General features: G+C 37.0%; 2 protein-coding genes across 2 annotated transcripts; one reads left to right on the top strand and one right to left on the bottom strand.

The window, feature by feature from the left end:
* Positions 1-2,176: 2,176 nt before the first annotated feature.
* Positions 2,177-5,259, top strand: LOC120274901 (branched-chain-amino-acid aminotransferase 6-like). Its single transcript, XM_039281442.1, is given in 11 exon segments — positions 2,177-2,260; positions 2,578-2,657; positions 3,396-3,469; positions 3,472-3,557; positions 3,637-3,816; positions 3,915-4,046; positions 4,125-4,223; positions 4,360-4,476; positions 4,566-4,661; positions 4,739-4,851; positions 4,948-5,259. Coding segments are annotated over 11 exon segments (1,179 nt in total). The 3' UTR covers positions 5,066-5,259.
* A 4,900-nt stretch (positions 5,260-10,159) lies between these two features.
* On the bottom strand, positions 10,160-12,042 carry LOC120274865 (1-aminocyclopropane-1-carboxylate synthase 3-like). The gene is made up of 4 exons (XM_039281409.1): positions 11,860-12,042; positions 11,616-11,747; positions 11,280-11,440; positions 10,160-11,148 (listed from the first exon to the last, which is right to left on the bottom strand). Exons 1-4 carry the CDS (start codon positions 11,998-12,000, stop codon positions 10,215-10,217), a joined length of 1,368 nt encoding a protein of 455 aa, XP_039137343.1. The 5' UTR covers positions 12,001-12,042; the 3' UTR covers positions 10,160-10,214.
* Positions 12,043-23,905: the final 11,863 nt, after the last annotated feature.

Raw genomic sequence — 23,905 nt, 5'->3', positions numbered from 1 at the left:
CAACATCTGCCCAAAACACTAAACTGTTCGACAACCCTTCTTCCTCTAACGTACCTAGGGGTCCAAATCTTAGGTCGAAGGCCAAGGTGATAAGACTTGGAGATTCTGATTTCAAAGATCAGGTCACGACTGTCTTCCTGGAATACCAATTTCCTTTAACTGTGGGCTCGAATCACTCTTGTTAACTCATTCCTCTCAGCACTACCAAATTATTGGATACCAAAGTTCAAACTTCCTCATTAGGTTATTAAAAATATTGACAAAATCAGAAGAGACTTTCTCTGGTCTAGACCGGATATTGAACATATCTTAGATGCCAACTAGTGAACTGGAAACAACTTTGTAGGGTAAGAGACCAAGGGGGTTGGGCATATATATTGGACTTAGAAGTTTTTAACCATACTCTCCTAGGAAAATGGTGGTGGAAGTTTGTGACAGAGACCACTTGGTGAGGATATGTAGTTATCCGTTTCAACTATGGGAGGGATAATACATTCTGGAATCTTTTCGCCATGTCTTCCAAGAGAGGATCTTTCTTTTGGAATGGAATCCTCTGATGTTTGTCAACTTTCAGGGTGTATATCACAAATTATCCATGATGGGTCTACTACTTTTTTTTGGTTGACCGGTGGCTTAATGGTCAAGCACCAATGAATATACGGCCAACTTCTTTCATGCCTCTCAACAAAAAGTGGATACTATAAGAGATATTTTCCATCTCTTGACCATGCACTTGATGATATTAGAACCGGAGGTGTTGAATGTAGTTGCTAAGATCAATGCTCAGAGTGGAGGTAGAAGGAGGGGATTTAAAGTTGTGGTGTCTCACTTCTAGTGGAAGATTCTCTGTCAAATCCTTGTACAATTTCCTAAATGATGGTGGTCTTCGTTGCCTAGGACCACAGATTTTTTGGGAAAAGCCCATGTCCATGCAAAATTAACCTCTTCCACTGGCTGGCATGGAAAAACAAATCATTACTTTGGATAATCTTGCGAAGAGAAGGTGCAGCAAGCTCCCAACCACAACGTGCGTCCTCTGCCACTATGTTGTTGAAACTGTGGATCATCTTTTCCTTCAATGCAGTTTTGCCCAAAGGATTTGGTGTCACTTTGGCCACTTCTTTCAATTAACTAACATCCCCACATCTTTTCTGGAGGTGTGGGGTGGTTATAGAATAGTTCTTCGAGCATCCATTAAGGAAATTGGGGAGTTGTTGATGCGAGATATCTCTTGGAATATTTGGCTTAAGTGAAATGAGTGCATTTTTTTTTGTTAAATTCCATTCCTTGTCTGCGATTATCATGAGGATTGATTAGATGCTATTGTTGTGGTTATCAACAGTACCAGAAGAGAAAAGAGAAAAATTCGAACATTCCATTTCAATTATATGAAGTAGTTTGGAGTTTATGGGATCTAGCACCGAGACCGTTGGGGAAAGCAACGCCAGCGAGGAGATTTTTATCTAGGGCATTGGCTAATTGTTTCGTTTCGCTGGCCCACATGGGGCCTTTCCTCTCTCGGAAAAATTGCTTTATTTTCTTTTGTTGATCCACTTCTAGTGGATCTCTCTTTTTTTGTCCTTACTTGTTCTTGTTGTTCCTTTCTTTCTGTGTTGTTGTTTTCCCTTGTACATTTTTATATATTTTTTATTTAATACAAATTGCTTATCTACTTTAAAAAAAAATAGTAAATCTTTTTAGTCTTTTATTTACTGTTTTTGTTGTTAAAAAAAAATTATCATGGGGAGCCGTCGGCCGAGGAGGCGCCAGAGCGGTAGACGATCTTGTGTATTATCAGGATTGCTGGGTGGCAGGGTGTGAGGAGGCCTTCTTTTTTCCTTTTTCCCTGTGTTGTTTTTGTTATCTTGTAGACGGTCTTGTGTACTTTCTTGGTTTGCTTTTTGTACCACCTCTAGTGGTCGGTCTCTTCTGTCGGTGAAGACCTGTATTCTATTCTCGTTTTTGGTTTTAATTGAAGTGGTTTATCCACACTTTTCAAAAATTATCATGGTAATAGATTAGTATTTAAGTCATTTGACTCTCATATAAAATATCGAGTAGTTCAACTCCCTCAAAATATATAGTTGAGGTATAATAATAAAAAGTGTGTGAGTTAGGAGTTGCTTGTCCACATTGTTATTAAAAAAAAAAATTACAAATGCTCTACCAAACTCAAATGAAACATTTTAGCCTGAAGACCTGTATCTCCTCCTGGCCACAGAGTGGTGCTGGATCATATGCTGACCATGATGTTTTTCTGGTTAGATATCTTTCATCCATCTCTCCTTTATGATCCACTGTCATAATAATGCTTTTAATTCTTTGAATAAACCAAATTAGTTCAATGGAAGTTAATACTAATTACTAGTAATATTATTTAGCGTTTTCACTTTTCATTGAGCAGCATGGTAGTTAACACGTCGTTTCACATGCTTCATATGTTGCCAAATTGAAATTGCATTCCGCTTTTCTAGTTGTCATCCTTCAGTTACATCTACAATTAATGCATATGTACTCAAGCTTCTCGCAGATGAGTTTCTGGTTTTCTTACTGCTCTTCTTTCTGAAATGGGTTTAGGAATGCAAATTCAACTTGTTCTTCACCCAACTCCAATGGCAAAGCTCCTCAGAAGTTTTCAAATGTCACCATTACTCAGGGTTAGTTTTTTCTTTTTACTTATCCTTAGTTGAATGACCTCTTTTTTGTATGATGATAATTATATACATACATATATATTTATATATATATTGGCAGCTTGGACGTTATCCTTCTTTGCATCATTGCATTCATCTTCCTTTAGAGCTGCACCTGAGGATTTAGACAGGTAGTGCATTTATGCAATTGGTTTTATATATAAAAATTTCATGGATGAATGCTCAAATAAGATACAATCAATAAATAAAAATCATTGTTTTTGGGGAAAGAGCTACATAGTAGCTAATTATTATTAAAGATAATCAGGAAACAAAAGTCTGAGTACAACCAAAGAAAACAAAACCCAAATAAAAACTAAGGAAACACAAAGAAACAAGAACAACAAGAAAAATAAACAAAGACACTAGTAGGAAAAACCAGACTGATTGATCAACTTCATAAGCCAAAATGGTCTCTCCATGCCCAAGTGAAATAAAGATAGATGAGCCGAATTGATACCATGAGCAGCCAAAGCATTAGCAATTCTATTCCAATGGTGTGGGATAAGGTCAATCTTAGGATTGTTCAGTGTGTTTAACTTAGCTTTAAGAGAATCAAATGCATCCTTTTGGCGCCAATGAATTAAGTCGTCAGTGTGCAGAATTGCCTTCCAGATATCATCCGAGTTGATGTAAATATGGGAACATCTATTACGAACTACAATGCACAAATAAAAATCATTGTTGGTTAAACATTGACAGAAGCAAGGATGGAATTAATGCCAATGTGAACTGGGATGAACTTGGTTTCAATCTTGTGAAAACTGATTATATGTATGTGATGAGAAATTCACATCTGGTGAACTAAATCCTTATGGGGACATCAAATTGAGCCCATCCTCTGGAGTGCTAAACTATGGGCAGGTTCACCAAATCAAATTAATGTCTTGTATTTGTTTCTGCTTCTGATAAATGCTTGATTCTTACTGCTTCACGGAATCAGGGTTTATTGGAGGGACTCAAGGCTTACAGGAAAAAAGTGGGTAATGGTTTTGTGCTCTTCAGGCCGGAGGAAAATGCTCTTCGAATGCAGAGAGGTACTGAAAGAATGTGCATGGTATCACCATCAGTGCAACAATTTGTTCATGCTGTTAAGCAGACAGTATTAGCAAACAAGAGATGGGTATAATTAATGTCACAAAGTTTCACTTTTACTGCTGTATTTTTGAGAATTAATCAGGAACTTTAATTCTTCATTTGTTAAATTATCATTATTGATAGGTGCCACCATATGGGAAAGGATCTCTGTACATTAGGCCATTGCTATTAGGAAGTGGACCGATACTTGGTCTCGCACCTTCACCGGAATATATGTTCTTGGTCTTTGCAGTTCCTGTTGGCAAATACTTCAAGGTCACTACTGCTTCTTATGTATCATGATCACTATATGTTTAATTGAACTAGCATTTGGTATATGGCCTTCATTTTCAGGATCGTTTGCCATCAGTAAATTTATCTGTTTCTGATGAAATTCATCGAGCAACCCCTGGTAAAACTGGTGGTGTAAAAACAATCAGTAATTACGGATTGGTGAGAAGACTTTGTTTTGTTAATTTTCTTAACATTATTAGGAACAAGAGCTAGTGTGAGCTAATGTTTTGGCCGCGCAGACACTAATTAAAAGTACATAAATCTTTGTTTCCTCAATCCTTGTATCACTCTATAGGGCTTAAAAGCACAAGTTGAAGCTAAATATAGAGGATTTTCAGATGTTGTGTTTCTGGATTCTGTGAATAAAAAGTATGTGGAAGAGGTCACAACTTGCAATATATTCATCGTGAAGGTACTTCTTGATGAATTTCATTACTAATGTTAATTTCACAATCTGTCCAGTCTATGTATGACAATATATATTGATAATTTTCTTTTAAGGGAAATATAATCTCAACTCCAGCTACACAAGGGACTATACTTCCAGGGATTACAAGAAAAAGTATAATTGAGATTGGCCGTGACCATGGTTATCAGGTCAGAATTGTTTCTTTGAAGAGTTCTAGTCAGGAGTAGTTTTTGGTTTGTTTGATCAATCTAATATTGTATCACAGGTTGAAGAAAGGTCGGTTTCTATAGATGAACTAATTGATGCAGATGAAGTATTTTGCACAGGAACTGCAGTTTCAGTGACTCCTGTCAGCACTATTACATATTGTGGTCAGAGGTATGCATGTAAATATCAGGCATTTTAATTTTGAGTGATGCTAATAAAATAAAGATTTCTAACCATTGTTTAATCACTTGGGATGATGTGATATAGGTTTCAGTTCAAGACAAGGGTGGAAACAGTGTCTCATAGATTGTACAACACCCTGACTGCAATTCAGATGGACGATGTGGAGGACACTAGAGGATGGACATTGGAGATTGATGAATGAATATTGAATCACTGTCAAACTCATTTAGAAGCTCATCATGACATTGATATTAATGCCCATGACATTGATTAAATAGCATGTCCTGTAAATCTATCTATTTCAGATAATTACTAGCTTGAGATTCACAGAAATTCCATCAAAAAGAATGTACAACATGAATCAAACAATGTTGATGGCATTAATAGCAGAAAAAATGATTAGCAGAGGTCCTACAGTAGCATGTGATTGTGTTCATCCGCAGTAATCTCTAAAATGAGAGACCATGCTTGAATGGGGCCATTGTGTTGCAGAGATTGATGGCAGGGCAATTATATATGATGATAGGAGGCTCCGGCGATTGGCCCGGGGAGCCCTGCAGGCCGACCAACATGATGCAGGTGGTCTTCTGTTTCCTTTGGCATGTGGCCCTTGTCAATGGCACTGGGAGAGTGAAAAGGGTCTCACTCTCACATGGAGACTAGAGAGGTAGTTGCCCACTTGCCATCCCACATTATAGGACATTTTGTTGGTTAAGTAGTTGCCCCATGTGAACCAATGTGCCTGTGTCTTTGCTGCGTGTATAACTGCAACAAATTGAGCATGAACGCCATGCAGTTTTAATCCCTCTGGTTTTCAGCCATTCCTTTAATTTGCTTGGGACCAAACTTGAGCCATACTTGATTTGGGTCCTCATATAGAGGCTTGTTAATTATGGGTCACGTAAGTGTGTCCCTTTTAATATTGCCTAGCTCGCCCATGCATGAGTACACACACACACACACATATATATATATATATGTATGTAAAATGATAGACACTAAAATTAACTGTTTGTTTTAATGATATAGTTTTAGTTATAACCAATTAATAATAGTGGTCAGTGAAAAGCATCAAGTAGTTTGAAATGAAGACAAAAAGTACCACGTCATATATGCATGCAAGATTCCAGATCCCAATCAAAGAAATATTTGCACCAGTAGAATCTAATAATCACATAGAATTCTAGAACCTGATTAATTACCAATAATGCCTAGAGTGGTTATGAGGCAACACTTACGTGTTAAAAGGTCACCACCTGAGCTAGAATCCCAAACCACATTGAGACACAAGGGTCATGCAATGGGACCATACTTGCCTCTTTGTCACCAATGCAAAGCCAATGAAGGAGTCTTCCTGGGTTGAGACAAAGGGACTTATCTTCACACAACTAGCTGGTTTATATATTCTAATGTAGAACTCACAGGACATTATCTACCTGTTTTGCACATTAGCGTGTCTATGCTTTTCAAGTCTGATTGAGTCTAAAAAAAAACTCTTCTCAGCAAAGCACATAATTTTTTCTAAGGGATTTTGTCTTTTAAAAGGTTTGCATGCCATCTTAATCAAGAGATTCATTATAAGTTAATTTGTTTAACAAAAGCAGGTTTCTAGGCTTTTGGGAAAGCTATGTTTTAGTAGTCAAAGAGTAGCTAGCTAGGGTGACGATCTCCATGGAGAAAACAATGTGCTCAAAAGACTTCCTGGCTTCTTCCATTGTTTGTCTAGCAAAAACCATGGAGAAAATTAAATCATGTATTTACCTAACATGGCTTTTATCCATTATTTTTATATATAATACTAATAATAATAATAAAATTTGAAAAAGTGGATAAACCACGATCAATAAATAAAAAAGAGAGAGCCGAAGCTCTACATAGGAAACCACCAGAGGTGGTAAGGGAAGATAACAACAAAACAAAAAACAAAAAGCCAAAGAAAAAAAAAACCCTAAAGGAGGAATCCTTTAGGGGCTACAAAAAACAAACACTAAAACCACAAGCTAGATCTCGCCAGAGGGAGACGGAACCGACGACAGGGTGAATTGCCTCGAAACTCTTGAGCTCAGAAAATCCAGGCTCCTCCTGATTTTTAATAATAATAAATTAATAAAATAAGTTTTTAAAAAATACGCAAATATTCACGTCACCTTTGTATACACACATATCTAGCTAGGGAGTGATTTCATACCACTAAGCATGCATTACAAAACATTATCTTCAATCAACTCGATAATTGCAAATTTCATTAATAAAAGAGATCATATAATGTTTGAAATTATACTTTATTAAAAAAGTTATGTAAAAAACAATCATATGTATGAAAAAACAAACTAGAATAAAAGATGTTTTATAACTCACTGCAACACGCTCCATGGCAAAAAAAAATATATTGTAAATCCTTATAAAACTTACTTTGTTAGTGTATATATATATTACTTTTGAAAATATAAATAAACCATAAAATTCATTAAAACAAAAGCATTTATAGGATGATAAAAAAAACAACTTAAATAAAAACAACATATAGAAAATAGAGTTAGCAGTCCACTATTGGAGAATGGGAACTACCTATAACAAAACTAATGGCAAAGAGGTAACAAAACAAATAAATAAAAACAATAAAAACCAAATAAAACATAAACAAAATAGTAGAGGTAACTATTCAATAGTTGAATCCAAGCTATCACTCTGCTGATTGTTAGATCTTTTAGGAGCAGCAACCAGTGGAAGTCGAAGCTCCTTCTAATTCTCGAAGTAACCCCTCAATTTAAATATTAATTTTTTTAAAATAAGGTGAATAAATCACTATTTAAATATTAATTTAAACCGTATTAAAAAAAACATTATGGCCATTTAAAAAAAAAGAAAAAAAAAGAAAAAGGCAAGTACACTTCCTGAAACAAATAATAAAATATTGCAAAGCAAAAAAGTGTCTAGATTTAATTATGTGTGCTAAGCTGACCAATTCAAACCACGGCCACTCACATTCTTGAGTTCCCACACTAGCTAGTTGAACAGAAAATTATATTGTCCAACATAGAACTCCCAAAATATAAAATCTCACTCATCTAACCACATACACATAGACATGGCCACGTTTCAGGAACCGCCGGTTACGGTTCCCTCGAACCGCTGGATTCGGTTCAGGAAACCTTGAACCGGAACCCGAACCGCTCAGCAAGGTTCGATTCGGTTCGGTCCGGTTCGGTTTCGGTCCCGGTCTGCCCAGGTTTGGTTCAATCGGTTCGGTTTTGATTTCGGCTCATACTGGTTTCGGTTTTTAACTAAATAATTCAATAATTCAAATTAATTAACACAAAAATACAAGAATTAATTTAATACTAATATAAGCCCTTTGCAATCATAGATTTAACTAAGCACTTTGCATTTAATGATAGTAGGTTAAGTTAGTAGGTGATACTGTGATATCCAAGGGTTTCAATGTTTTATTTATTTTTGTTGTTATTATTTTTTTAATGTTCATGTATGTTATTTGTTTTTTCTTTTAGGAATTGTTTTTTATTTTTCCTTTTCTTTTTTGATTTCTAGTATACTTATATAAGTTGCATAGTTTACAAATTGAAAATCTTGGGAGTTTTTATCTATATATTGGAATATCTATATATATATATATATATATATATATATATATATATATCTTTAAATGATCAACAAAATCAAGCAAATTGATATATATACACATATATATTCATGTTTATTTTATTTTATTTATTTATATATTTTTTTAATGATTCAAATGTTTTACATGAGAGCATTTTACTCAATATATTTTTCATTTATATAAAATAAATATAATTTAATATGAACTACATTAATTTTTGTAAGTTTCAAAAACGGAAGATATATAAAGTCTAGTCTTTTGTTTTTTTATATTAAATTATAAAAATAATATGAAAATCTACTAAAGAATTAAATATTTAAGTACTTCTCGTTAATTAAATTGTTTTAATAAATCCATATTTAATTTGTAACTAATAATTTGTAGCATAATCAATTAATTATAAACTTTATCCTCTTGCATGAGTAACAAAGTTTCGCATGGCGACAGATGCATATAAGTTGGGCAGAATGTCATAAATCGGACCTAATCGGCTAATCAAGTATTCAGAATCAGACCTAATCAATAATCAATTTGGTTAATATCTTTAATTAATTATTTAAAATATCTTTAAACATTATTCATATTATATTTATATAATATAATATGAACTTTTGTTTTGAACCTTTGGTTGAACAGTATGTGGAGCTACTGGGTTGAGCCGCATATGGAATCAGCCGGGTTGGAACCGCCGGTTGAACCGCCGGTTCCACGGTTTTTAAATTTTGAAACCGGAACCGAACCTTATATGAAGGTTCCGGTTCCGGTTTTAGAACGGTTACGGTTTTTCCGGTTCCGGTTCCGGTTTTTGACGGTTCGGTTCCGGTTCGGTTCCACGGTTTCGGTTCAAAATGGCCACGTCTACATACACATATATATTATATACATATAAGTAGATTATAAATTTCTTGATTATTAAATATTAAACAAGCATGCCCTTTGAAAAAAGGAGATGTACAGCCGAATAAAGAACCAAAAATGATCATAAAGAAATAGTAGCAAGGGCATTGTGTGGAAACCAAGACTGATACCCTGCTTCCTTGCAAGTTACCTTTTCAATTTTTTCCCATTAAAGAACATGCTTGATTAAACAAAGCTTAATGACAGTAAAAAGTCGGTTCAAAGTTGAAAGGCAAGCACGGAAAAACGCCGCCCCTCGTCGGCAACAACCTCATCGCCGACATGCGATGATCCTGCCGCAAAATCTCTTGGAGAAGATGAATGAATCAAACATTTTGAATGCAAAAGGGGAGGTATCATGGGGGTTCCACCTTAATTAAAAACCAAGTCATTAATGCTTTATTAAACATGTATTGTATTGTGTCATGCATGTGGTTCACCATTAATTGCTCTATATAACTATTTTTCATACTACTTTATTAAACATGGTTGGTATAGTTTATCAGTAACATGCAATGTGTGTAGAATATACAACATTGGAGATCACACTAAGATTGACAATTTGGACAATGACTTCAGTTACCAACTTACAACTGCAACTGCATGCAGTCAAAAACAGACTCTTTCTGACTTTTAGACATCAAAGACTACTCTCATGCACATGAAACCCTAAGCCACTTCAAATCCTTGTCATGGATTGAGTGCACTTGGTTCATGATGGGAAAAAAAGAAAAAAAGAAATATACAAGATTAACCATGTAAATGAAATTTCAAAAAAGCAATAAATAAATAAATAAAGGAAGGAAGAAGAGGAGAGGATGTATCATCAGCACTAGCGTTCAGACTTGCGTTCGGACGGTGATAGCCTGCGAACCCATTTAGCGAAAAATGGCATCGAATTACTTGATCGAGCTGTTCGGTGGCGACCGGAGTCGACAAAGGACTTGAGACGTTGCATTGCTAGATTGAGAGTGTCTTCAGACATGTTAGAGAAACAAACTCTGAACCAACCAGGTTCTTGGCAATGGCATGAAGCTCCAGGGGAAATGTTTAGGCCTACTTCATAGAGTATCTTCTTCCACAACTCCATCTCTCCTTCAAATGTCTTTGATTTCAAAAGATGCCTCATGTCCACCCAACAGAACAAGCCAGCATTGCTGTTTAAGCAACCAATGCCAGCATCCTCAAGTCCATTGATGAGCATTTGTTGCCTCTTTGCAAGCCTTCTTTTGTTCTCTGCAATGTATTTTCTTGTAAACTCCTTGTCAGAGAGCATCACAGAAAGAAGGTATTGAGTTTGAGAAGAGATTAGGCCAAAGCTTGACATTTTCGTTGCTGCGGCGATGACACCATTGTTGTTAGAGTATATTGCACCGACTCGAAAGCCGGGTAAACCAAGATCTTTGGAGAGGCTGCACACTATGTGAACTTTATCAGAGACATCATCCCTGCCCTTGATCACCTCTTTGACACTGATGAATCCCGGGAAGTCGAACACGGTGCCAGAGTAGATCTCGTCACTTATAAGATGGATGTTCTGAGAGGCAATGAAGTTGATGAGGATATCAAGCTCATCTCTGGTCATTGTGGTGCCTAACGGATTTGAAGGGTTGGTTATGAGAACTCCCTTGACTCTTAACTTTCGCTTTGCTGCACGTTGATAAGCATCTTCTAGTGCTGGTTTGGTTATTTTGAAGCCATTAGCACTAGAACAATGAATGGGAACAATCTCAGCTCCTGTTCTCCATTTGAGATCTCTATCAAACCTGTGAAGACACACACAAGCAATAATAAACTTGGTGAGATATATGTATCTAATTAACTTCAAATATAATTTTAAACTTGTAGAAGAATTAGTGAAGGTATATGAAGATTAAAGATGAATATTGGTATGTACCCTGGATAGTAAGGTGTGGGAAGGAGGAATGCATCACCAGGATCAGCAAGACAAAACATGAGAGTTTCATTAGCTGAGGTAGCGCCCGCTGTGAGGACCAGTTTATCAGGATCAAATCCCACTTTGTTTCCTCTTATTTCACTCATGAATTCAGTTAATGCCTGCCAACATTCAAGCCAACATGTAAGTGGACTTTATCCTATAGAGAATAATCAAGGTTTGTCATGTCCTTTATGAACACTGTCAAACAATAGATGAATGTCTTCATCTTGATCTTTTTTATATTTATATATTATTAAAAAAAAAAAAAACTACTAGCCGCTTTGAGGAACTTACATTCTTGAAAGCTGGCAAACCATGATAATCCTGGAACAGAGCGAGCTCACGGAACAGGAATGCACCATCTTGCTTTAGAGCAATGGCATCAGGATGGCTGGCTAGCCATGACTCAAGAAGATCAAAGGAGAGCTGCAATATTGAAGTGGAAAACAGAAGCTTCATGTTAGAGAGAGAGAGAGAGAGAGAGAAGAGAGAGTGAATAAATATCTGGTACACATATATGGTAGTGCATGGTGCTAACCTGGTTCTCTGCAAGTCCCATTTGAATAATCCCAGAAGGGTTGGTAATAGGATCATATGGGTTCTTCTCATACTCCTGCCACCCAAGGAAGTATGAAGAGTCCTGCCCATGAGAGTTGCATGTGGCCTTCTTAGACAACATGATGATATGTGAGAGATTGAGATAGATAGATTGATAGATAGATAGATCGAGAGCAAGAGAAAGATGAAGTATAGAGAGATGAGCTAGCTTGAGAAGAAGAGAATGAAATTGCTTGGTGATGCTTTAGGGGTTTGAGATATGGCCATATATATAGAGAATTTGTTGTTTAAGGAATGAAAAGATACTTTTGACCACAAAGGGAGAGAGAGAGAGAGAGAGAGAGAGATTTAGGTAGAGAAAGAACACATGGTATATGTTATGGTGAAAATAAATTAAAAAAAAATAAGATGAGAACGCTAACATGCCGACAAAAATCTAAGAATTCCATGTCAAATGGTAGAAGAATGGATAGCAGGTCAGATGTTTGAGCCGGCCAACACACCCACACATTGTATGTCTCCTATTGGTATATTATTAGCTTTGTTCGTCGTGTATACAAGCTAGAGTTAATACCTGTCTTGTATTTCACAAGGTCATGATGCTGGTGACATTAATTCCATGTTGTCATCAATTCCATTTCCCCATTCAATAAATTCATTCTCAAGGTGAGAGTCAGAAACTTTGGGTCAGTACTTGAGTGAAGTTACAGCAACTTGCGTTCCAAATTCTTGCTAGCCAGCACTTGTCTCTCTCAATTCATACTAACATATTGCACATCAAGATATTGCCCATCAAGATCAAGACCCATACCTGAGTAGACACTCAGGTCACAATCTCATCTTCAATTGTCGTAGCTTTGACTTACGCTTCATTGAAGTAAGTAATATATATGTCAAGATGAATTCTTCTTCAATCCGGTGAAAAGTAAAATATTGCCATTGAGGTTATTTTTATTTATTTATTTATTTTTTGTCAGGATAAACAGTATTCAATGACTAGTTGGCCTACTAATTGGAGAAACCGTATTTGATGCATGGGCCATCTCTCTGATTGAGCACTGCCTGGGCTTTATCTTGTTAATTAATCACATACTTTGGAATATGAACTCGACCAAAGCCATTCAAACCTGGGGACAATTGCAGACCTTTTTCAGTACAGAAAAGTTGGGGATGTTTCAACAAATCTGATCATAGATAGGTAGAGTTTGTTGGGTTGTTACTTTTGATTAAAAAAATCGACTCAACATTGGTGCTATCAGAGGAAGGCGCAAGTCATTCGTCTAAAAGATTTGTGTGGAAAAATGACCCAAAGGAGTACAATGAAGGATTTTGACACTAATTGGAGCTCAAGAGTTGATCTTCATTCCTTTGCAACTTTCTAGCTTGCTGTCTAGAATAACTCTATACCTCTTAGCCTTTTGACTTGGAGTTTGAGATGCTTCTCGAGCCCATTTGGAAGTCACTTTCAACATCATAAATTTCCATGACGAACTTAATTAATTCAGCAAGACCAATTAATTTGTTCATGCCTTGACTTGTTCAATTAAAATGTTTAACTTAGGAGACAATTAATTGGGAATTAAGTATGCTTGCATCTCAGCTCGAATGGTTAATATTTAATGTTAAATAGTTAATAATGTTGCAATATTTGATTGAATGAGAGGAGTTGTGGAGCCAAGATGTGATCAAATGACATGCATGGTCCAACTATATATTCTAATAATTTGCATCTGATTGGTGACATGCATATATAATAATGTTGCATTGCATGTAACTTTCAGTAGTCTACGTCCATCTTCAATCTCTTGAATCAACTGATTTCTTTTGTCTTAAGGGACTAATTAACCTCCAAAAAGAGACACAAAAGCAGGTTAAGGATTAGATAAGATGGCAGAGCAACCCACATGGTATGAGCTCTTACTTCGAGCTACATGAAGTGCTAGAAGATGTCCTGATTTTCACAAGAGTATGCTAGCAACTCAATGAATGGGCACAACATTGTTGCATGGCATGAAACCTACACCCATGATGAGCAATAAAAGAGCAACATATCCACTAGGCCAGGTTATTGGCTGTGACTCATGAAGGACCGGGTTAATGAACATGTGGTTGTGGTTCTTCATGCCATGGCCAACACCTGCATTAGGGTTGCATGGTTTTATGGGGGGCCACGTGGTCTTGCAGTAGAACAAAGTTAGTCTCCACATGAGTGCCCCCTCCTCAACAAGCTCAAGAACAAACTTCATGGCTTCAGGGACCAATTTGGTGAAACCCTTGTTGACAAACTAACATGCTTTTGCCACCTTGAGTCCATGCTCTAGAACCACTAGGGTGACCGGCCATGCATATCAATTGCTTTCTTCTTCATTGGTGTAGGTCCTCTCCCCTAGCTATCTCAACCCCTATATTTTTACTTTTTTTAATTTTTTAATTTTTTTATCTCTGTTATATTCTCTATCTTCTTCATGCTTGATTCGACTGCATGATGTTCTCTGCTTGATTTAGTCATTGACACAATAAAAATTAAGATCATTAATCTGAATAACTGTGCATGTAATTATTCTCTTTTTTTTTCACATTTTGACTTGCAATATTAAAAAAATATATATATATATATATATTAATTTATAGGTCAAAGGAACAACATGAGAACATGAGCATGGAGGAGAAGTAATGTGGTGCTTAAATTGAAAACCTTGAAGACAAGTTGTCCTTCAACAGTGACCTTCTTCTCCCTCATGGCCGGACAAATATGGCTCCTGACTTGTACTTTTGTGCATGAGAGGTCCTTGTAAGTCCCCACTTGTTTTTCCTGCATGGGGGCCATATGACTCTGTCCCCTTCCTCTCATCTCCAAGTATCCCTACCTAGCTTCCCTTTTGTTCAATATTCACTACTACTGTGATCAATTACATATGCGGACAGATATTTAATTCACAGTAACTCAAATTAATAGTCATATTTTGATCACTGCGATTAATGAGATGTTATCTCTGTCCCTTACCTCACTTATTGTACGTTTCCTTCAAGTGGCATAATAATGAAAAGATTCTGACATATGAATGAACCCTAATCCTATAATATAGGTGCAGAAAGGCCTAGCTAGCTAGAGATTTTCTAGAAGAAGCTAACCGGTGCATTTTTCATGAAGATGAGAAAAATCTAGTCTCTGTCTTGCAACTGTACTTAGGGCTACATGTTTGAAAGATAAGTTATTGAGGAAGAAAATTCAAGAGTGAGCTGGTGAGTTCAAAATAAGACAAATCTTGAGTAAGATGATTGAAAGAGAAAGGTTTCAATGGCTAGTTGGTGCAATAAATAAAGAGATCGATCAGTAGAATAAACCAATTTTTTTTTTTCAAAGTTAAGTTTATAAACTATGTATACTATTAATTATTTTTTATTAAATTGATAAACCACAAAATTAGTTAAAAATGAAAGCATGTCAACCACATATATATATATATATATATATATATATATATATATATATATATTAAAGTAAAGAAAAACAACATATTATGTTTTTTTTTAATTCTAATCAAAATTTAACCTCTGTTAACTACCTAATATAGACTTTTCTTTTTTTTTCCAATCTAGGGTTGAAACTAATAAAAACAGTTTATTTAGTCATTTAGTTTCACTAGAACAATATGGAAGGAAAAGATTTTGTAGCTATCTTGCGGATTATTAGCTACCTTATACAGTGGGGTTTTTTTTTTTGTTTTTCATCTAAGCAGCTTGGAACTAACAAAACACAGTTTATATAGTCCTTTGGCTTTCAGTAGAACAACATGGAAGGGGAAAAAAAATTCATATAGCCAATCATAAATTGTTGGGATTGTTGGGGTGATGCCATATTTGGGGCCCCAACTAGCTAATAAAGTAGGCCTTCCCACTTAATGAAGAGTTATGTCAATTAATGAAAGATCAAGAACAAAATGGTATTCTCAAGAGAATGGGTTTTATTTGTGAATTTCTCATTTGTATGATTGTGGAGAGTGAGTGTGTGATATACTGTAGTAAGATTGAGAGAATGAAAGAACTCAAGGAGAAGAGGAGAAGATATTAAGGTTTGATGTTTGCAAAAGGATCAGATAACATCTAGTGTGGGATTCCGCTTATATCTCGGGTAGTACATCCTTGCATGTAGATCTCCAAATCCACCAGTTTGATCTCTCTTTTATCTCTCTTTCAAGTCGTAGTTTTCATCTTTGTATGAAGATGATGTACGTCCATTGTTGAGAGTCTCTCCCAGTGAATACTCATGCTAGCTAGAGAGAAATCTTTTTGGGAAGAGGAGCAGGCGAGCCCACTAAAGACCAGGGGGACATGCACTGAGCCTCGGTGGAACAAGTGGGGGATGGGGGCCACGCTCACGTGGTGCCCGAAACCACCCGTACACAATCACTATTCATAACTCCCAGAAATGTGCCCTCAACCGAGAATCGAACTCTCACCACTCGGTGAGAGCTCTATCAGCGACTCGTGTACTAATACACCCGAAGGTCGTTGGCCTAGAGAGAATTCTTTTGTAACCCTATTGTTGATATAGTGAAAATATTTTAAGTGACTCTAAAAGTCCCGTGGGTTTTTCTCTTAATTTGAAAGGCTTTCCATGCTAAAATTAGTATCATTGCATTGATTGTTTTGCATTTATCGGTTTAGAGCTTATTATCTAATTCTAGATCACAAAGAGGGATTAGAATTGTATTTTTAAAAGTTATATATAGCCTATAGGGTTATAGGCCTGCATAGACGCTGCACAATATTGCTAGAAAGTCATACGGGCTCATTGCGACCCGCATATGTAGAGGTTACACAAAGTCAACAAAAAATGTGCACATGTAGAGGTTACACAAAGTCAGCAAAAAATGTGCGGGCAGTGTATACAAACCGTGTATGTAAACAGTAACAGTACTATAATAGTCAACAAAAAATGTGCGGGCAGTGTATACAAACCGTATATATAAACAGTAACAGTACTATAGTATTATTACATTAGCATGAACAATGATAGTACTACTAGGGATGGCAAAACCCGATCCGCCTCGAAGTTCCCGCTCCGATCCGTCCCGATCCGCCCCGATTTTGAGCGGGGCGGGGCGGGTTTGGTATTTGCTTGCCCCGCCCCGCCCGCCCCGCCACGCCCCGATAATAATTTAATTTATTATAAATATTATATAATGTATAGAGTAAATGAATTTTTTTTAAAATTTTCAATAAATTTCTTATGAGTTGTCTTTAAAAATATATGTTTTATAAAATAAATCTATTCTATAAATGTTTTTAAGAATTTTAAATACTTATTTATAACTATAAGCATGGAGGGAGATTAACGAAAAACAAAAAACGGGATGGGAATAGTGCCCCGCCCCTCGCCCGCCCCATCCCATTGCCATCCCTAAGTACTACAGTATTTCATTGAGATTTTAAACTATATATTGCAAAACCGTAACCTTGGCAGGGACTAATGATTGTTGTTGTATCAACCCCACACACACACACACACACACATATATATATATATATATATATATATCATATATATATATATATATATATATATTCCGGTGAGCTTTCCATGTGTTCTTATTTATTTTAATTCCATTATAATCAATTATTATTAAAAATAAGGAAAAAAAAATAAAGGTAAGAGGTAGCAGCTCAACGGAGGAGAGAGACACAAAACAGAACTTGAGTGGATTGATGGTCTCGTCTCCAGCACACAGAAATCACAAGAAGTAGGAAAAACAATAAACAAGAATTTCTAGGGGTGCCGTTGTATTTTATTTATTTTTTATTTACTAGTTTGGACAATGTACAACTAAAGTAATATTAAAATTTAAGAGAAATTCCATTGATTAGACTAATTAATTTTAAGTATATTAAATAGAAATTTTACTAATATTCCCAAACATTTGATAATCAAATTAACATATAAGCCCGGATTAACTAAATTCTAATTTTACCAAATGCTTTATTTCAGCTCTCAATAACTGGCAGTCCTCTATAGCAGTACAGATATAGTGTTTTCTTTGTGTGTGTGTATATATATAAATGGATAAAAGATTGTATCATTCAAATTAAAAGGCAAATTACATAAGAAACACTATATATAAAATATCATGCAATAAATTGGTGATCCATATATATGAGTATATCTCTTAATTAATCCACTAGTGGTGGAGAAAGGCTGGTAGGGGAAGACTACAGTGGGGCATGAAGCCGTGTTGGTGTTAATGTTGGTGACAGTTAGGATACTATATATTGCTCCGAATGGCTCATTTGTCATTGGGCTTATCATGTTACTTAAAACATTAGTTGCTTTGACCCGCTCCAGTGTGGGGGATTGATCCATCTTCATAGATGGGTGAGAACCTCTTTGAGAAATCAAGGCTTCAATTGAAGGTTAGTACCTAATTCTCTAGCTTGGTACAGATATAATTGTTACTTACAACATAAAACTCGCTCCTCCAATGTACATTTTCATTAGCTCCATATATATAACAATATACTTTAGTTATATATCTAATTAAATACCACATGAGCAGAAACAGTCCATGTTTATTGAGCTAAATAGTGTACTTACGAAACAATAATCACTCTATTACATAGTTATCTTTTAAACAACCCAACAAAAAAATTGAAATAACTCAATTCCAAAAAGCGAAAAACTAAAATGCAATCACTAGTAACATCTAAACATATTTGTTAGGTCCTTCAGTGTGGTTTGTGAGTTTTAGGGAACACTCAATCACTCATAGAAATCTCACACAAACCAACAAAGAAAGATACACACGACGTTGGTAACCCAGTTCGGCGTCCACTCACCTACGTCTGGGGGGTCAAGCCCGAAAATAAACAATCCACTAAAAGAGGTGAAAATACATGAGTACAAACACTTATCACTCAACGCTCACAAACAAAAATCACTACTCTCTCTAGATTGTCTTGTGCACCCACACTCTTTAGCTCCGGTCACACTTACAATCTACGAGCAAGGTAGCTTATATAGACGCCTCAACGTCTCAAATATAGTACATACCTCTTTTGAAATCTCCGCGGCTACTAATTTAAAAACCTTCCGAAATTAGCTGTTGCAACTCCTGTTGTAACATAAGTTGCAACATGGCCCTGACTGCTGACTTGACTGAGTTCTGCTTACGTTGCGGACGACCTCAAGACCCATCGACCTCCCGGTCATGCTTAGTCCGAGTCGATGCAGCTAAATCTCCCGATCCCGACTGCCAGCAACTAGCCTACATCCTCAGTTTCTCATCACGCAGTCCCCTCGCAAGGGGCGCACGTCCTTGTGCGTCTTCATGAAACTTGCCAAACTTAGTCTTCAATCTTCTAAGTTTAGTCTTCAAAGATTCTCCAAACTTGATCTTCAATTAATCAATTCAATCATCAAGGATTCTTCAAATCATATCTCCTTCATTCATACCATAAATAGATATTTCTTCAAATAAGCTACACCATATTTAGTCTTCAATCATATCTCTCTAAGAATAGTCTTGATATGATCTTGAACAAGTTATCAAGAATAATACCACCAAGATCTTCAAGATATTTTCCTCCAAGTTATAAACATACTAAAAATAGCTCCACCAAGATCTTCAAGATGTTTTGCCTTGCAAGCCAAGTCTCCTTGTCATGTCACCATACTTTCCATGTCATCAATTATACCTTGTCATCATGGTTGACACGTCATCTTGCCTTGGTGTCAAATCATGCCAATTAAATAGTGCGGTTGCACTAATAATATTTATCAGGAAGAATGTTTAGTATGGATACAAAAACAGAACTCATGCATGTAGGCAAGATGAACAACATTATTCTTTAGTATCCATAATTGATGTTATATGTACATGACTGATAAAACATGAGTCACATAAATAGAAAACCTAACCTAGGAAGAGCAATTAGATACTAAAGAATCCATAAAACATACATTCATAGACCCGAAAACAGAACTCATGCATGCAGGCTATGAACAACATCAATTAAACTAATTGATGTTATATGTACATGACCAGTGGCGGACCCACATGGGCGGCAGCCCGGGCTGGCCGGCAGGAAAACCTTAGAAGAACTCCATCCGATAAGGTTTAAATCTGAGCTAAGGAAAGGAAGCCCAAGGTGAAACCGTGATTGGGACACAATGTGTTTATTATGAAGATTGATTTTTATTTAAGCCCGGGTTGTACCAAATTTCTGGGTCTGCCACTGTACATGACTGATAAAACATAAGTCACATAAATAGAAAACTTCACCTAGGGAGGGCAATTAGATACTAATGAGTCCATAATTAAAATTTCTTAACTTGCTGATGTAACATATATTATTACGAGTAGTTACCTTAATTTTAGTATTATATGCTTCGATGATGCAACAAAAGGAGAATAGAACATAACATACTAACATAATCTTGAGGCATTAAATTATTCAAGTGATAAAATATAAAAGGTCTATTAAATTACATGAAAAGCCACTTATCTTTAATAGCTAACCTAACAAGGCTTAAAAAGGGCTAGATATTATAAAGTGAGAGCCACGAGGATATTCACCAAATGTGAAATTTGCACTAATGACTAGGATTTGAGATCAATTTCCAATCAAGAAACTCACTATAATATATGAATCACTCACGATCTCCTTATAGTTAGCTTGAAGTAAGAAAAAGAAAGAAAATTATAGTTGCTGATAGCTGTTGTAAATCTAGGATCCCATATCACATAATCATTTATTTTTTTATTGCTTTTTTAAGTATTACTTAATCGATATAGTGCTACGCAGTTATTAAAATAAAGTTGCATTTATTTATTTTTTGTATTAATAAATCATGAATTTATTAAAAAATAATAATAATAAACAAAATATATAAGGAAAGCTAAACCACAACAAGAGATAATGAGCTAGTTAAAAACATAGGTGATGATAACGAAAAACAACAACAACAGAAGAGAATGAGAAAAAAGAGACATTTTTCCAATAGGATGCCTATCCCGCTGGCAAATCATCTCATCTACTCTTCCAACTTTGTTGCTGAAAGTTTTTCCCCCACAATCCACAATGGATGAGTTTTGTGATATTGAAATCAAACCCACATTAATTTAATGGTTGTGTCACGCCCCGAACCCGGCTCATCAGACCCGGTGCGTAGACAAACGGCCGCACACCTATGGGCTGAAACCCAATAAGCATGCAAGGCCTCAGAACTGTTCTCACAACAAAAATATAACCTCAAAATTTTTAAACTTCAAATATGAAATGAACATAAAAAGTTCAAATACAAAGAAGTTTTTCCTAAAACAGAATTCACACACCAACCTAAACATAAAGACAACTCAATTAAAAGGGAACACAAGCTCTCACTAGCCAAGTAAGTTGCTTGACGATCTATTTACTCCTTATCTGAAAAATATTAAACAACAGATTATGAGCTTGACATAATTCTGACATATCCCTTTCAAACATGCATATCTCTTAATCTACAAATCTAAAAGCAATGAAATTATTGACAACGAGATCACTCAAAAATAAACAACTTTCCTATTTTTCACCTTACCCAAATCAATCTCTATGACCATCAAAAACACCCATCAATCTTGATCTTCTGCACAAACATCCCATCCGAGCTAGTTTACTAATAAAATCATATCTCAGAAAATACAGGTGTATAAAATCTGAAATTATGGAGGTACTTAAATAACATCAAACTCTACAATTCTCTTATTTTACAGTCCTCTAAATTCTGCCTCCAAGACCTCTAAAATTGATGAGGAATTTCTGCTATTTCAAAAGCAGATATCTGAAACTTATCAAATGAGATCAATCAACAATTCCTCTGCCCTAACCGTATAAAAGATTTTGAAGGCATAATATGAATTTCACCCGAGGTTAAGAGACCATTCAATAAGGCATCAAAATTAAAGATAGGTAAGGGTAACTGATGCGGGACGTATTGAGGAGATGGCATGCCCGTTTCCCATCAGACTAGGCCCAAGTAACATAAAAACTCCACTGCCCGGCGAATTACTAAAATACCCTTATTACTTCGAGTCCCATTTCCGCATGAACGCGCATGTCATCTCCTCAATACGTCCCGCATCATTCTCGCGGTGAGGATAGAATTCGACCCAATTTTTCATCATCCGAAGAGTCTCCATAGAAGGGTAACAAATGTTTGATATTGAAGACATCCGCCCGTTCGGATATGGCTAGGGAGTCGAGCCGGTGAGGCATTGGAATTAATCTTCTCAATAATCTCGACAGGGCCCAATTTTTTGCCTTGAGCTTATTATACTCCCCAACGAAAAACGCTCTTTAGATAACACGACCCACACAAAGTCACCCACCTCGAACTCACTATGGCGGCGATGTTGGTCGAGCATGCCTCTTGTAGCGTGCATTTGAGGAAGTTAAGTTGTCAAAAGACAGTCTTGTGAATGTCTTGTAACCCCGTGACAAAAATCAGTGACCTTTCCATGGACTTTAGTCTTTGCGGGAAGGGAAGGAGGTCAAGTGGTCCACGTGGAGCGTCCGAATACACCACACGAAATGGGTGAATCTCGTACTCTGTTGGTAGCATGGTTGTGAGCAAACTCGCTCGATTCAACTTCATGTCCCACCCTTTCGGATGGTCCCCCACAAGGCAACGCGACAAATTGCCCAAGGAGGCGGTTGGCGACTTGATGCCGCCCATCCGATTGAGGGGTGATATACCTTTGCTCATGTTAAGTTGTGTATTCAACATCTTCCACAGGCTTCGCCAAAAATGACTAAGAAACCGAGTATCCTTGTCGGAGACAATGGAGGACGGAAGGCCATGGAGGCGGTAGACATCCCGAAAGAAGAGTTGGGCGACATTGCGACATCGATGAGTTTTCTTGCGAGGGGATGAAATGCGCCATCTTGGAAAAAGCGGTCCTACCACAAAAAAATTGAATCACTACCACGCTGGAGTGCAGGGGTAGTCCAAGTACAAAGTTCATGCTGATGTCTGTCCACGGCCGTAAGGGTAGTGGCAGCGGCATATAAAGGCCGGCGTTGGTGGCTCCCCCTTTGGAGATCTGGCAAATCCGACACCGTTGGACAAATTTTTCCACTTCCTTGCGCATACCCGGCGAGTAGGAAGAGCGAATCAAGTGGAGTGTTCGGTCCCGTCCCACATGCCCTTCGCCATGCAACTCCCTAATGATGCTGCAGCGTAGGTGCAATCATGGAATACAGAGCTGATTTCCCCGGAATAAGTACCCATCATGCAGCACGAAATCCGTTCGCTTTGCCGCTTGGACATCTAAGAAAATCTCCAAAAAATATGGGTCAGTAGCAAATAAATCACTAAAAGAGTCAAAACCGGGTACCTCGGCTCTCATTGTTGTTGTTGCCACCAGGCGGTGGCACGCCCACGCAGTCGTGTTGCCACTAGCGCCACTCTTTTATCCTCCGGGATTCCTTTGAACTCCAAGACTTCCTCGACCGTGGTAAGCCAATCAAGGAACTCCTCCGCTTGTAGTCCACCATGGAATTTTGGAATGTCTACCCGTATGCCCGATTCCCAACGCCTATCTTCATCGCGGTGATGACGGGTGTCAACCCCATGATCCCGTCCTCCCCGACGCCCTAAGATGTCAGCAAAGTAACAATTGTCTTCCTCGATGGTGCCATCACTCCCACTCTCGGAGACACGCCCCTGATTGCCGCCACCCGTCGATTGGGCGATCCGTTCGATCGATTCCTCCATCATCCGCTCCATTCGAACATCGAAGATGTGCCAGCGACTTTGCTCAAATCTAGCATTGTCATCACGATGCGTAGATCTCCTCCACCCCTTTGTGGAGTCGTCCCGTACCACGTCCTCGCGGTGTCGTGATCGCTTCGACTCCGGTACCAAGCGATGCGGTGATATACTCAGCTGATTGATTCAGCTACGAATACCGGTACAAGCCTTCAAAACACTGTTGATTAAAGATAGCCGAGGGAATTGGAAAGAGGTAAATTTTTATTACTCAAGAGAA

This window comes from Dioscorea cayenensis, chromosome 13 (genome assembly GCF_009730915.1).
Source record: "Dioscorea cayenensis subsp. rotundata cultivar TDr96_F1 chromosome 13, TDr96_F1_v2_PseudoChromosome.rev07_lg8_w22 25.fasta, whole genome shotgun sequence".
Lineage (NCBI taxonomy): Eukaryota > Viridiplantae > Streptophyta > Magnoliopsida > Dioscoreales > Dioscoreaceae > Dioscorea > Dioscorea cayenensis.
This window is presented reverse-complemented; position numbering and strand designations above follow the sequence as displayed.